General features: G+C 44.1%; 1 protein-coding gene across 1 annotated transcript; it reads left to right on the forward strand.

The window, feature by feature from the left end:
- The first annotated feature begins 229 nt into the window (after positions 1–229).
- eml2 (EMAP like 2) lies at positions 230–15,157 on the forward strand. The gene is made up of 22 exons (XM_011608676.2): positions 230–483; positions 4,736–4,957; positions 5,114–5,231; positions 5,356–5,457; positions 9,452–9,480; positions 9,749–9,878; positions 9,993–10,142; positions 10,621–10,690; positions 10,792–10,902; positions 10,985–11,080; positions 11,159–11,293; positions 11,377–11,476; positions 11,552–11,706; positions 11,791–11,916; positions 12,022–12,153; positions 12,238–12,305; positions 12,395–12,483; positions 12,581–12,678; positions 12,876–12,963; positions 13,044–13,139; positions 13,243–13,373; positions 13,814–15,157. The coding sequence occupies exons 1-22, from the start codon at positions 291–293 to the stop codon at positions 13,937–13,939; spliced, it is 2,565 nt and encodes an 854-aa protein (XP_011606978.1). The 5' UTR covers positions 230–290; the 3' UTR covers positions 13,940–15,157.
- The last annotated feature ends 1,503 nt before the right edge of the window (positions 15,158–16,660 follow it).

Consider the following 16,660-nt stretch of genomic DNA (forward strand, 5'->3'; position numbering starts at 1 on the left):
TGTGAATCAGCCATGTTCTCCACCTATAACCTCTTCGACGGGACGTCCAGGGTGTCTTCCTGTCCCTCGTACTGTAATTATTGGGGAGCCTGCAGCAGCCTCCACGACCCTGATTAGAAGTAAGCCGCAGTTATTAGAAATTAAATGACTAAGCAGCGTTAGGATTTTAATTTGAAAATACAAACCGGAACCTAGTTATTACACACAACGAGCAGCTTGTCGGTGACAGCGAGACAGGAGGTGGAGAGCAGAAGGGAGCTGGCGCAGGTGTAGGTGTGAGTGGACCGTCCATGAATGTTGGGGAGATTGGAAGGGGTGACAGCGTGAAGAATAGACTGAGAGGGGTGGAAGGAGGACAGAGAAGCCGACAGAGGGGAGACGGATCGGGAATAAACCAAGGAAAAGGAAGGATGTCTGAAAGGGTGGCTTCGTGTGGGAGCCTGTACGACAGCACCAACCTGCTGCTCCAGTACTGCAACAACGGTGAGCATGTTCCACCACCAGTAATAATTACAACAACAATGTAATCATGAATAAATTAGAACAATAAATACAAATAGAAAATGTTTAATTTGCTTATCCAACTAAATACCCTATAAATGCATAAATAAAGCTTGAATCAATGTAAAGACTTATACAGTCGCACAGTTGTATTTCATCATCTGACATTACGGCAAATTCTGAGACACTGAGTTTTAGTTTTGTGTCACAGTTATGATGAGTTAAAGACGAAATCAGGGCATGGCTGTTGTTTATCAGTCATGATTTAAGTTCCGAAACTGATCTAAAGCCTTGGAATTTTACACAGGTCATTGATTGATAAAATTGATATAAACATCCCTTTTGTCTGTTTCTGTCTTTTTCCTCCTTGCAAATAAAATGCAAATCCCGCTGCTGCTGTTAAACCTAACCTTCACCTACAGTGACAAAGGAAACTCGTGACCGATGCATAAAATGCAAATACTTCAGATTGAGTAATGGAGTTGATGCCCCTTCAGCTAATTTGGAGTCTAATTACTGAAATGTATGTTGGAAGCTGCTGAAGTCTGAGCTCGCTGTGGGTGAACACGTTAAACTTCCCAAACAGCCATATTGATCGGCAGGTGCAGGCACAGCGAGGGGTCAAGTGTGTCGGAGCAGTCTCTGTGTTCATTACCCAAGACGAAAAAAGTGATGGTGTCATTCAGAATACCAGGGCTTCTGCTGAATGTAATGCTCTCTCTTAACATTTATAGATTTTCCATAGATCACAAATCTACTGTGAATTTACGCTTTAAAGGACGAGACATGACTGAGCCGTACTGCACAGTGAGCATTAGTGGTACTAATTCCTGTTGAAAATAGATCCATGTGAACCAAAACTGAGGATACAGCTCCCAGTTAATCGAATAATGTGGAAATGTAATGGCCTTTCATGTTGAGTGTAAGTGTGGATGTGAGGATGACCTCATCTGTGAGTGCAGCATCATTCTCTTCGAGGATTCATCTTTCCTCCTCAGCCATCTGTCGTCCTGTGGTAAAGTGAGATCCTCTACAACTGCATCAGGCTGGATCTGCTCCCCGCTCTTTTCCCAATGAGCCTTTCAGATATTATTTTAAATCGCAGTTGCATCTGAAGCCATGAACTGAGGGAGTCTGATGTCAGCAGCTTTTCCCTCACAGTTATACTGCGGTGAACTTTGACCTTCTAAGAAGATGATGTCATAGTTCCAAGCTATTTAATTAACTGAAGGATTGTAAAATGATAGGATATTTTGGTATGTAAACCTGGTTTAGGCTAATTGTTGGCTGGATTGTGCAGAACTGCTATAGAAACAGAATTCACAAACATTTAAAGGTCAAAATTTATTATTTGTTTGTTTATTTAAAAGCCTTTCTAACTTCTCACCCAGCGCACTTAAATGAAAAACCTGTCTGCTTTGGTGTCGGAACGCCGCTTTGAAATGTTTTTTCATGTTCTCCGGTGTACCCTTATTTTCTTGTTTGATTTTAAAAGGTCAGTCATTCCTAAAAACAGAAAGTTGCTCAAGCATGGGTGGAGTTGCAGCAGTGGAATACTACACACATAATGCTGTATTGAATATCTTTGGCAGGGGAAGAGCATGCGTGGGATTGGCTGAATATAAACCACTGTTGCAGTGGTTTGAGGTCGTGAACCAACAAGTCTCCCAGTGCAGGAGCCCTGGTGCACTTTGCTTTGTGTGCTGAATGTAGTTGACAGTAAATTGCATTAAGAAGTGTCAAACTACCCAGAAACAAGTTCTCATATCTTCATCTTCTACATGAGGAATTGAAGTTTTTGTTATGCAAAACTGTGGAGAGACAAGAAAAGGACTGCAGTGCTGCATCTCTTCCTGGTGGTGCCTGGCTGTACAGATGTTTGTGTGTGCATGCTTTTGGCTCCCAGCCACACTCCACCCCTTCAACTAACAGAAGCCAGAAGGACGGATGGCGAGTGGAGGGGCGGGGAATAAAAGGAGGAGGAGGGAGTGGTCCAGGAAGCCAGGGAGGGAGAATGGTGGGATGAGGACGAGGGTGTGGTTTAAGGTTGGAGATGAGTTTGCAAATGTGTGTAAAAGAGCGACCCAGCACTGGTGCAGAGTTGCGGAGCAAGAGGGGAGGGAGAGAGAGCCCCTCTGGTGGAGGTGGAGTGGCAGAAAAGTGAAGAGCCTGACGGTGCTGCTCTGCTCAGTGCCCGAGGTTGATTGACAGGGGGAGTGAGCAGGGACTGGACATAGCATGATGGCAGGTAGGTGAGCGGGGTTAACCACATCATGAATATTTCAGCAGCCTTCAGATTATTATTGCCCTGCATCGACCCTCATCCCTCTCTATCTCTCTGCCTTTCCTCAACCCTGTATTTTCCATCTGTCCATTCCTGTCCTCTGTCAACTCTTTTGCTCCTGCCCCCCCACCCACCCACCCACCCTGCTCTTGCTAACCACTTCCTCTGTCTTTTGTTGCGAGCATGTCAGTATTAGCTTCATTTCAGTGGTACAAATGTCACGTTAAACTGATGCTGTCTAAGCAGAGAAATACATTACTGCTGAGTGTGTGTGCCTGCGTGTGTGTGTGTGTGTGTGTGAGATTGATAGGGAGAGAGGGAATTCAAGGGCATATTGGAGAGCAAAGGGCTCTGCAGTGCTTTAAACAGGTGGCTGGAGAAGAGATGAAGGTGAACTCTGCATATCTCGGCAACATTCACTCTTCGTCTCTTTAATGCTCTCCTCCCGTGCGGGCCTGATGTCCATGTAGCAAACATCTGTAACATCACTTCACATCTGGCTAGCACATGATCAGATTATGTGGAATTTGTTTTTGGCATATGTGCAAACATCATTACAGCACTGCTCTGCACTACCACCTTCATTTGTAATTATTACTAAGTGCATTTATAATCACCCCCTCCCCCCCAAAACATAGTCTAGATTTTGACAGCTTTTGCCATTTATGCGTCTAATTTTACAAACCTGATTGAAGAAAATCCCAAATGAATCTGTTTTCAGTGACCAATAACTTTTATTGAACAGGTGCTCCACATTTCCAATTGAAGAACATTAGTAAAGAGACTAGTTGCATTAGGTAAAACTATCTGATCTGTGATCTCAGGGTCATTAAACTTGGATTCTAATTACAAACGCTGTTGTTCAGATATCCGCCTCCGCCACATTTCAATTTCTGTTTCAATTTATTGAGCCTGATTGCCCCAGAAGTTTAGATGGAGTACTTGACAGTAGTTAATTTTAATTCCTCCCATATCTTTCAGTTCCATCCGTTCACTTGCTTCGTTCTCCTCCCACCTACAGTCTGTTCTCGCAGCATACAAAACTGCTTCTTCTGTGTTCTCTCACTTTATTGCATGGCTTCATAGAGGTTAAAGGATTAGATTGAAACTCTTCTGCTCCAAATACATCAGCAGAACGTTGATAATTTAAAGGGAAAATAAGATGACGGATAATCTGCTTCTCAATCTGACATCAGTCATGCAAATCTCCGTTATGATGGATGACTGCAGGCAGGATCTTGATTTTCCCCTGTAACTTCCTCCTCTTCCATTTGACTATAAAATGTGATGTAATTAAGGCCAGTTTATGCATCTCTATCCTTCAAAATATCGAATGTGTCACCCCCCTTCGCTTGTTTGGGAATTTGCCTAGCGAACCAGACGACAGTCCGCTGAAGCACGAATGACGACCCCCCATCGGCGTAGGGAAATCGTTCACGTTGCTGATAAGCATTGCAGAAGCATATGAAGCCCTTTACAGCCCTGCAGCTCAGCTATTCAAATCAAAAAAGACTGTAACCATGGATGCGGTTACGTGCCCATACATGATATTTAAAGGTGTGGCTTTCGCCTCAGTTTATGTTTATCACAATATAAAAAAACACAATGAAGGGAAAGACATTCAGATCTGTAGTATAATGTTAAAGTTTTTTCTGACTATAGCTCTCTCCCCTGATGGACTGGGTCTATGAAAAAAGAGAAGACGCCATGTGAAAATCTAAAAACATGTTTGCCGACTCGATCATGTGGCAATCTGGTGACATGGGTCACAAATTAACACAATTGGCATTTTTCCTTCTCCCTTGGGCCTGGGCTGATAGTGGAAGCTTAGCTCGCTACACCCAACATGGTTTGTTTCCTGTTGCGACAACGATAATGGAACTAAGCTAGTCATGTCTCAGGGCTGCATCATACCTCGGACAAAAATGTTTTTTTGACACCCCTCTCCAGATGACACCGTGTCAGCCAGCAGTAACATGGACATGGAGGACCGGGTCTCCCACCTGGAGCAGAAGCTGCAGCTTCAGGAAGATGAGATCCAGCTGCTGAAATCAGCTCTGGCTGATGCCCTGCGTCGACTGGGCTACTGCGAGGAGCAGGCCCAGGGGATGCACCCAGGAGGTGCTGGGAGGAGGCCTCTGGCTGCTGCGGCTCCAGCCCAGCCGACCAAAGGTAACCGAGACGATGCCCTGCACGCCGCTGATGAGTCATCGGTATTTCTGCGGAGCTGAATCTGTTTCACAGTTGCGATATTTCAAATAACCACTGAAATGCTGCCCCGTATTATTGATCTGTTAACCGCTCCGACAGTGATTATTTGACTTTCAGTGCGTCAGCTCTTGCAAGCGCTTCCCTCCAGGCCTGTGAGCAATGGCTACGTTCAACAGAAGCGCCTCCTCTCCTCCCCCTCCTCCCCGAGAAAGGAAACGGCACAGTCCATCAAGAGGTGTGAAGTACACAATATGACTTTAAAACTTGAAAATGCAACAGATTCCCTCTCGAATTTCCATTTCAGCATTGTCGTTGGCATTGATACACTTGTGTCTGTGTGTCTCTGACGTCTCCTTCAGGAAGAGTATGTCCACGGAGCGCCTCACCCTGGTGAGGAGGGAGATGGGCGCGGAGAGCCGAAGTCGAACCACCTCCTCCAGCAGCTCCTCTGGAGGTAAAAGGTAACAGCTTCACCAGCTTGATGGTGTAAAGTTTCTCAGTGTGAAATCTGTCTCCATAATAAACCTTTTGCATGGCTCATTAAAATGAACATCCCATTAGTCATGTGGGAAAGTTCCAGCTGATTAGTTCCATCCCTTCTTACGCAGTTAAACAAATATTCCCTCCTTCTCTGCTTGGTTCTCACGTCTTTCTAAAGAAATTGAGGGTGTCGTTTTTACAAATACACTTGTGTTTATGGGCATTTTCTTTATTGCAACATATAACGTGAAAGGAAAGTATTTTCCTGTAAACATCTGACCACAAACTTTAATTTCTGTTTATGTGAACGTGACATTCAGGTGTCTTTCACAAGAGACGTGCAGCTTTGATCAGGCTGAGCGTCTTATGTCAGAAGCTTTTCCCCTTTACAGTAACAGCTGAAGCCTCAGATGCTGTAATGGACCCAGGAGTTAAAAGCACATCAGTCAGTTATGAGGCTTCAGTCAGACTTGACTGTTTTGGACGAGTAGCTGAATTTTTTATGACGTCGATAACCTCCTCTGGTAGTGTTTCATCATCACCCGTGGCTGTTTACATTTCCACAACAAGCACTTCCTGTTTGTTTTTCTTTGGATTTATTTAATATCTGTTTGGGTCGTCAGCGTTTCTGCTCTCTTTCCTCAGTCTCTCAGCTTTTTGCTGATGGGTCAGGTTTCCTGTGGAGCTGTTTAAAAGGGGGCGTGCTTATTGAGCAGGGAGGGCGGGTCCGCTCTGGCTGCAGGGTGCCTTCTGATTGGACTGGGCTGGATGGCGGGGCCTCTCCTGGCTGTGCTCAGGCATTGCTGAGTGAATGAGGAAGTCCGTGTGTTACTGTGGCTGTAGGACAGAACTCAAATCACTCTGACTGCAGACTGTCACGCGAACGGAAACCAAGCTGCCATGTCGAAGTCTTCCAGGTAAAGAACTGCTTTACGATAGGAAAAAACATGTTTGACAGAAAGCAGAGAGAGTAGATAAAAGTATTTAAGGAGAGGCCTTTGGCAGCTTTACTGCTGCAAAACAACAGGTATTTTGTGAATGGAAGCTTGTAGCTTGCATGACAACGCAGATCTTAAAATAATGGTGGAATATTGATAAAAACCTTTTGGTGACATTTTGCCATGCAGTTTCTCAAGGTATTTTTTTTTTTAGTATTGGGGAACATTATTGTGTTCATTATTGTGATCTATTTTTTCACTAAGTTCCAGTAAGTTTGATTAAGGGTTAATTAAACTGTGAAGTGAAACAGAGAAATACTCCCAGGATTCACCATTTCAGCTTTTCTTTCAGTCAACGCCACCTTTAGGTGTGGCAGCGAGAGAGCCCGAGGAAATTAGGTTTTACAGAGTTGCCACATAAACCCAAACAGCTTTGAATGGTTGTGCAGAACATGGCAACATGAAAACAACAGAAACTTGAGCCAGTGCTGTTGGTGGAATATGGATCAGATGACCAGTAACTCAGTAACGTATAATCACAACCTGTGCAATGTAAATTCCTCATTTGTCTCTTAAATGTGATTTAAAGCATTTTCCAGACTCAGTGATGTGGTCTTCTGGTGCTTGTACACACTTAAAACACGCATATTCTTTAATCTACCTGTGTGTGTGTGTGTGTGTGTGTGTGTGTGTGTGTGTGAGCCTGAGTGATGGATGAATCTAGGAGGACAGTTGTGTCCTGCTCAGCAGATTTGTCCAATAAATACCTCTTCGGTTCAGTCTGATCTGATTGGTTCTGACTGCAGTTACACACTGAAACAAGCAGCTTTAGAGCACCAATATATCTGTACTTTCACCTTTACTTCATTTTGTGTACATAAAATAAAAGACTTTATGTTCTTAATGATCCGCTGCAGCTCTGCAGCGCTGATGTTTTCACTACTGATTGTGCTCGGTGTGCAATAACGCTGATTACATCGACCGGCCTTCCTGTTTAAACAAGCAACACACATGCGATGAAGGCTGAAAAGTTGCTACATGCATCAATAAGCTGTTTGCTGTGCTTCCATTTTCATCAGAAAACAGAATCAGTTTATTAGAGCGTGGCTCAAACCATGCAGGTTAGGCTTGGATTATTATTATTTTCTATTTCTCATTATCACTGCCCCTTATGTAGTTCACATTCTGCCATTTCACACACCTCATTATCACTCAACTCTCTTTCTGGGTTTCTCTGCCACCACAAACCCACTTCTGATGATATATTATCCAGTTGCTGAATGGACTGTAGATGCTGTGTGAGTTGAGTGTTTCCATTAGCTGACTGACTTTGGTCGTAACGAACCAGGGGAATGGACATTCACCTGACCGCTCGGCCACTTCTGCAGTTCAGGCCGCAAGAAGCCGTCAATCAGTCTGCAGCCTCCATTTTCTCTGCACCTACTTTAGTGTAATGAAATAGCAGAACATCCCCTCCTGCATTTTCTCTGCTCAGAGCCCATTTGCACACAAAATGAAAGCTTTTTTTCTTTTTTATAGAGGCCATTGTGTTTTCAGGGTTCAGGCATTCACGTTAACAATAATGAGCTTGGCATGTTAATGGTTGCTCTGCTTCTCCATGGAGACCTGGCTGACCAGCCCTGCAGCCATTCGGGTCTTAGATCCACCGTTATTTGTCTGGTCAGGCTGCCAGTCATCCTGAATGCAACACACTAATTACTGGCTCTGAATCAATCCTGTTTTCTCATTGGCTGAAACCGCGCTGCGCCTCGTTATGCAAGCAGACTAAACACATACACACACAGGCTGTGCGACACAAACAGCCCTTTATGTGGTCGGTTTAAAGAGCTGACACCCAGGCTGGTCGCCTCCGGCCGCCCAGAGACACAACAGAGCATCTTTCATGTCTGTCCGTTTGCTCTGGAGTCTGTCATCTGTTTTTAAACACGCACACAAAAGGCGCTTTATGGTGTCTTTTTGACTTTGCTCAAATCCTCTTTTAACCTCTTTAATAATTAGAGGACTTAGCATATGAAAACTGCCTGAACTTGGCATCTGCAGACAGGTTCACTCAGGTTTCTGCTAAGTGTAATGGCCTTTTTGTATAAAGTAAATATGCCAAATGCAAATATTTGATTTTCTTGACATTGGAAAGGAAACTCAGACAGTCCAATTATGGGTCTTGTTGCTCAGCAGGTGGCAACAAGACTAAGGCTGCAATTTCCTCTTGTCTTATCAGAGCTAGCATTAAGTGTTGTTTCCAAGGTGACCTGTCAGTTCAGCAGCTCACCATTCTGATGTGACAGCATCCACATGGGCTGCGGGGGGTCGGCATGCTAGCTGCTCTGCAGGTGGGTGCTGACAGACCGCTGACTCATGAACCCCTGATGAGACTGTCAGACTTTAATTGACAGGAGTAATCATGCAGTCTGACAGCTTCTGTGTGACACCATTCCCCCTCCCAATGTTTTTCTCTCACCTCTGCTCTCTAATCCCTTCGTTACCCTCTCCCATGTGTATTTTACCAGTTGTTAAAACACACTTGTAGACAGACAGACTACAGGACTTGTCTGTTTGCTCCTGACTTGATCAAAGAGGCTCAGCATGTGACTGATGTTTGATAAAGGATCCTGTAAAACACAATCGTGTTTAACTGCATGGTGTCAGACAGCCCTGGATCCTGTATAACAGATATCATTGACCTGTACAGGATGCCACCATTGCCGGGCTGTGTACACATCAAAGTCTGCTGTGGTCAATATAGCAATGTATTGTTTGCCTTCTCAAACTCCTTGAGAAGTTGCTTGAGACAAAATTATAATGCAGGGGCAGTTGACTGTCAACCTCTTTGGCTTCCCCCTGTTGAAGCTACCAGTGTGGCAGTAGTTCGGCACTGCCACCTTTTGGCCACTCGTATGTAATTTTATATGTCATGATATAATTTCCTCCATCTTTTTATTCTTGTTTATAATTTGTACGTGAAAATGTCCACATTAACCTGCCCATAACAGTGTGCTTAATCTTCTTTCCATTTCAGCAAATCCAAAGAATGCACCCTCAATGCAGGTGAGGATACACGTTGTTCCCCAACGACAATTATTCATCATTAATTAGCTGATTAATTAGCTGCATTGGCATTGAAGAGTGTCCGTTGTGTTAAATGTAATCAATCCAACAGTTTCCTTGAAGTGTCATTGAAAGTATTGAAACCCCCCTTGAATATTTTAGTCTCAGAATAAAAGATTTAAAGGTTTTATATCTGTTGAATTTCAACCACATTAAAAAAAATTTGCGCTATGCATTTTTAATATAAAGTGTTGTTTATTTGCTTCAGAGGATGCGTATGTGAGGATGTTCCTCCGAGGTCGTCCGGTCACCATGCACATCCCGGATCAGCAGAAGGAGAGCTACACCCTCGACCACAAGGTGGCGCTACCCAACCACAAACTCAAACTGCAGTGGGTGTATCCTTCAGAGTGAAGAACCGAACCATTCTGTGATTAATGACGCATCTGTTGCAGTTCCTGTGTGGCTGCCCAGTGTCACGTGTCTCGCTCCTTAATGTAATCACTGCCCAGATATGGCTACCGTGGACGGGACTGCCGGTCCAACCTCTACCTCCTGCCCACGGGAGAGATCGTCTACTTCAACGCCTCGGTGGTGGTGCTCTACAATACTGAGGAGGAGCAGCAGAGACACTACCTGGGACACAATGATGATGTCAAATGGTGAGGACACACTAACCTGGCAGTGTTAGCTGCATCGTGTACACAGACAATCCAGAGGAAGAGAGCGATACTTCATGTTGCTTTCTGTTTCTCTCGTATATCTCGTTTTTAGCTTCTTGTAGCCAACTGTGTTTATCATTAGTAGGATTTTTGCTGTTGCTAATGAGCATCACTCGACATCCTGAATAAGTTATGTGAGGGAAGCCACTGGGAGTTAAACAAACTTGACCTCCCCGAGGCATGCTGGGAAAAGTCTTCATCTCTACAGGGAAACAATCATATTCTCCTCTCCCACGATGTCATGTTGGGTTCTCACCATATTGCTATGAAATTGGGACAGAAAGCGTGTGTCTTAAAGCATTTCACGCGTTCAGTTATAACATTTGGAACCCTTATTACAAATGACTCACCTGCTTGTATAAAAGAGCCAAATTGTTGTTCATACAAATCACACTAAGTACTAATTTTCTGTCCTTAGCTTGTGTGTGCATCCAGATATGGTTACCATAGCAACTGGCCAAGTGGCTGGAAACTCTAAAGATGGAAAGGTAACGGTCAAACCTAGCCATGCTCCTACAGGCTGCAGGTTTTGGGACACTAGCGTGTGTTGTTTGAACCCTGTGTGTCTGTTTCATTTCTGGACGTTTAGCCCCTCCTTCCTCATGTTCGCGTTTGGGACTCCGTGACCCTCAACACGCTTCACGTTATCGGGATGGGAACATTTGACAGAGGGGTCACATGCGTGGCTTTCTCCAAGTCGGTAAGAAGATCGTCCGTCTGGAGATTTTGAGACGCGAACCTGCTCATAAATAATTGTATTGAACTGGTTCTCGTCCTGTCAGAATGGCGGCACGTTCCTTTGTGCTGTGGACGATGCCAACGATCACATCCTGTCCGTTTGGAACTGGCAGAAGGAGAAGCAGCTGGCTGAGGTCAAGGTACCCAAAAGATCCATTGTCCAAATTTGTGTTGGCGCTACAATCCGCCTTTTCTCCTCACGCTTCCCGTCTCTGCAGTGCTCCAATGATTCCGTGCTGGCTGCTGTGTTTCATCCCATGGATGACAACCTGATCGTCACCTGTGGAAAATCTCACATCAACTTTTGGACCATAGATTCCAACACCCTCGTAAAGAAGCAGGGCCTGTTTGAGGTAACGATAGCTGCTCCAGGCCACGGTGTCGTGGTTTATTTAGGTGCATCAAAGTTGACTTCTGTTCCTGCGTTTCACTCTAGAAACACGAGAAGCCAAAGTACGTGTTGTGTGTGGCGTTCGCAGAGAATGGAGACGCCATCACAGGAGACTCCAGTGGAAACATCTACATTTGGGCCAAAGGTTGACCCTAAATCAGTCAGATAATTCCAACATTTACTTCAGAGGAATTAAAGATTTAATGTCTGTGGCTGACAGGTGGGAATCGAATCAGCCAGCAGGTGTCTGGAGCGCACGAGGGTGGAATTTTCTCTCTCTGTGTTCTGAAAGACGGCACATTGATCTCTGGAGGAGGGAAGGACCGCAAGGTGGTGCTGTGGGGCTACGACTACAGAAAGCAGACGGACATGGAGGTGAAAGCATTGACCTCCGGGTCTGAAAGCCAAGAGAGGAACATCTGGATATTGTTTGTCAGCTGGATGTTTGTGTGTGTACAGGTGGGGGAGTCATTCGGTCCAGTACGAACTTTGGCTGAAGGAAAACCAGGAGAGCTCTTCATAGGAACCACCAAGAACGCAATCCTCCGGGCCTCATTTCCTGATACCTTAACTCCAATTGTACAGGTACACACACACACACACACACACACACACACACACACACACACACACACACACACACAGACACTGTGTTTTTGTACTGTAGATTAAAGAATATGTGTGTTTTAGGGTCACACGGATGAGCTGTGGGGTCTGGACATCCATCCCTCCATGGAGCAGTTTGTTACCTGCTCTCAGGACAAACAGGTTCACCTCTGGGATACAAACTCCCATCAACCCCTCTGGAGCAAGACCATTGAGGTGACTGGTGTTTAAGCATAAATTAGCGAATATACAATTCTGTAGAGTGTAGACAGAACTTCTCTACTGCTTTGTGTGCGCCAGGATCCAGGGAGATGTGCTGGCTTCCATCCCAGCGGGGCTGTTATAGCTGTGGGCACCATGACTGGAAGGTTGGGCTTCGGTTTTTAGTTCATTAGATGTCTGGCAGAGTACATGTAACCTGACACTTCTGTCATTGTATCCTATCTGATTGATTTAGGTGGCTTGTGCTGGACGCCGACACCCACGATCTTGTTTCTATGCACACGGATGGCGATGAGATCATTTCCAATGTCAAGTATTCTCCAGGTAAAATCTCAGCAGGGTGAAACACTGGAGGCAGTGACGCGAGCGCCTGTCATCTCATAACTGCAGCATTTCAATTCTGGCCTTTTTGTGAATTTAGATGGAAACTTCCTGGCTGTTTCTTCCCATGACAACTTTGTTTACATCTACGCTGTGACGGAGAACGGCCGGAAGTACAGCCGTGTTGGGAAATGCACTGTAAGTACACATCCCGAGTGAATTAGTGTCACACTTCAGAGCATTAGAAACCTCAGTAAAATATTTATTTACAGCTATAAAATCAATTTCTGGGGCTATTGTTGATTCTTACAGCCCTTTTAAATAATGCAGAGTAATGAGAGTGACTCAGAAATCTGATTTGTGCTGTTAATGCAACATAAAGTTTGTTTCCTCAGGGCCACTCCAGCTTCATCACACATGTGGACTGGTCCAAAGACAGCCGTTACCTCATCACCAACTCAGGAGACTACGAAATCCTCTTCTGTATGTTGTAGCTCAGCCTTCAGTTCTCTCAGTTAAATCTTGAACCAAAGTCAACTGTCAACATCACGTGACCGTTTCAGGGGAGGCTGCCAGCAGCAAACATGTGACCAACATGGACACGGTGCGTAACGTGGAGTGGGCCACTTCCACCTGCACGCTCAGCTTTAACACTTTTGGTACGTTGATGAAACGTCGCTGTGTTTTAGTGACACCAGATGCAGCATCATTTTAGACATTTTTGACTCAGAAATTTGGATGAATCCTTTTCTGCTTTGTCAGGAGTCTGGCCAGAAGGAGCAGACGGAACAGACATCAATGCCGTGTGCAGGTCACATGACGGATCCCTGCTGGCCTCTGCTGATGACTTTGGCAAAGTGCACTTGTTCTCCTTCCCCTGCTGTCAGCCAAGGGTCAGTCATGTTCGCTCACACTGAGACGCAGAAGATCAGGGTCAGAGTTTGTATTTTTCAGAGTTCCTGCTCACACGTTGACCATTTCCTCGCCCAGTGCTGAGCAGCAGAACTGTGCCGATGAGACGCCTCACCAGCACACGTTTAACGTGGATCATTTCAGCCAGATGTTTATTCTGTTTAGGAAGTTAAAGCACCGAGTTCAAACCATAAACTGGAGATAATTTCAGTTAGCTGTTCACGCAGGCTGGGTCAAATCATCACAGATGTTTGAATGAGTTCTTCAAGGTATGCTCTTGTAGAATTAAACCCATTTTACAGACATTTTGTGGCCACACCGTAAACAGCCCGAGGGTGTTGAGGGGTTGTAATTATTTAAACAGACGAAAATAAGAGGGAACTAATTCAGTACTTTTTCCGCTCTTAACTCTTTCCCTCAGGCTCCGAGCCACGAGTACGGCGGGCACAGCAGTCACGTGACCAACGTTGCCTTCCTGCACGATAACAGTCATCTGATCTCCACTGGTGGGAAAGACACCAGCATCCAGCAGTGGGTGGTCGTCTAGGCAACTTCAGCACCTCACATCTGGAATACCAGTGAGAGACCATCATCCTGACTGATTCCCGACACTTTTCCATAGTTTTCCTTAGAGGGCAGTATATCCTCACACACTGACACAGGAAGACAGGCTGACGAGTAGCAGTGTAACAGAATATGATTGGATGTCCTGCAGTTTGTAATAGAATGTACGGGAATTGAATCGTTGCCACACAGGAAACAAATCCCATCTTCCTGCCTGCAACTCCAGTCTATCCACAGTTTAATTATGCCACTTTTCAAATGTGCCTAACCCCAGGCCTCCTCACCCCATGCTATACACTTTTTGTTTCACTCCTTAATTACAAATCATGTATACTTACGGCTTAGATGATGTTTTAATGCATGCTAAATTTACTGTGATGTCATACTGGATGGTACAATAATAATTTATCCTCACAAATGACACCCAGAAGTGGGTTTTTCCAATATTTATTAAATCTGTTTGTGCAATAAAAGTATTACCACCCACCCAAACCATAGTAATTATGACGGTTATCAATCTTCCCATGTTTAAATTGTATGTACCAACCAAAATCATCTTATTTATATGGCATTAAAATAGTAGATCGTGGATTATTGTACATGAAGAAAAATGTGTTTAAATGTCAAGTATACATTATTTGAAATACAAGGATAAAACATGAGAATATTAAAATATATATATATAAATCATTATTTCACCGTTTCTTAAGCCCAACTTTACACAAAGCCTTTACACTCATGCAGGGACGTTATTAAACAGAATGTAACCCTGACAACTTATGCAAATAGGGAGATTATGTTTGAATGTTTGTGTTTCAAGTATTCCAGGTTCATTTTTGTCGGTGAAAGATACAAACCGGTTGCTTCTTGGTGTCATGTAACCCCCTCCGCTCCCCTCCCCTCTCTGTTGTGCAACCGATTGCAATTGCGCTGCCTTTGAACAGACGCTAGATGGCGCTTTAACGCAATTGAATGAGCATGATTGAGGTAAACCTACTGTCAATGTTCTTACTGTCGCAAAGGTCTTTAGAGTATATACGTATTCTGTAGTATATCAGAGTGGCTGTGATAATTTAATATTTAACTCTGAGAATGATGGGTGTTATATTAATATAGTGGCACAAAGATCCTGCTGACTGCTGTGCTGTGGAAGCTGTGCTTTGCCTTCTGTTTTATTAATAAAGTTTTTACCCAAGTGTTATCAGCGGTTCTGGATTGGATTTCAATGCAAAGCTGAAAGAAATTTGACTAACAAGCCAGCTGTGCGGTGAATCAGAAGATCAGATTGTGATTCTGATGGGAAATGTTGGCTCATATCTGATCTCTTTTTCGGGATGGGGGTGTTCTGCTGTTTCTACAATACAGCATCAACACCACTTTGTTTCAAGAACAATCAGCTTAAGAAATTAACCTACATTTAAAGCTTGAAGTAGAATGAAAGTAAAACCAAATCACACGAGGTGCTTAAGCTGAGTATCAGACATCTACATCGCTAACGGTAAATTTACTATATACTTGAGCTGCTGAGGATGTATTTAGAGCCGGGAAGTCAGAGGTAAAAGCTAGAGAAAGGATTTGGACGTTTATCCTGTGTGCAGCTGCAGTGAGGAAGGCCGGGTCAGGCTGGTAATGACGGCCTGTTGCCTGTCAACACCTCTGAGGTCATGACGGAGGGCTGGAGCCCCCAGAAATCTCCCTGTAAACCAAAACATGTTGTTAGGAGATCTGTGACCAAACAGATTTAATGCAACTTCTTTGACCTATTACACATAAACATGATTGATGTTGGGAAAAAGTGACCACGAAACTGCTTAAAAAAAGAATCAAAACAGGGAAACGGGAACCATGACTATAGATATTGAAAACACAAACAGCTTTTTATTTTCATGTTAGCCGGCCAAAGAGGAAAGTCACAATTGTACCAGGATCTACTGACAAGATGACGGACAAAAGGTTTGAAGAGAGAATAGCATTAGATATTTGATACGCTAACACAATAAACAACGACCTTTAGGAAGAGAGCTAGACAGAGGACGGGGATGAATGGAAGGCAGCGCTGGGATTTCCAAGGAGAACGCTAACCCTTTTCAGAAACGGGAGATTAGATTTCTGGTGTTTTGGGTTTTTGAGGGAGGCTAATTGTAGTTGGTCTTATAGGGGCAAGGTCATGGCCATTCCACCTGGGAATTATGAGCTGATGAGCTGAGTCTTGATGCTATTTCAGCTCCTCTCCTCAATACCATTATCACATACCTGAGCAACATTCACTTGGTCGGTGTCAACACGCTATTTTTAACCCAGCCTTCTTCAAAATCTGGATTTCTGTTTTTTAGAAATTCCCGCTCATCCCACTATGACAACAGAGCTGTTATAAGACCACAGGATGGACCAAGTGTTATCGAGCTTCTTCAGAACCATTTCTGTGCTGGTGCGTTTCCTGCATTCCAGTTTATCTCATCGCCAACCAGAGAAGAAGAGTTATTTTTGTGGTAGAACACGGATGGAGTACGAGTAAATATAATAATAATCACAAATCTGATGTGGTAGAACTATTATAGCATCCATTTAAAAAACAAACACAAGCGCCTTATTTTAATCATCACTGCTGGAGTTTGAGCTTTATTTTTGCTGACTGAAAGGCCAAATAAGATTTTTTTTGGTTTGTTTTAAACCTTTATTCTTCTCACCTAAAGTCAATCGCATA

This window comes from Takifugu rubripes, chromosome 11 (assembly GCF_901000725.2).
Source record: "Takifugu rubripes chromosome 11, fTakRub1.2, whole genome shotgun sequence".
NCBI classification, from domain to species: Eukaryota; Metazoa; Chordata; class Actinopteri; order Tetraodontiformes; family Tetraodontidae; genus Takifugu; species Takifugu rubripes.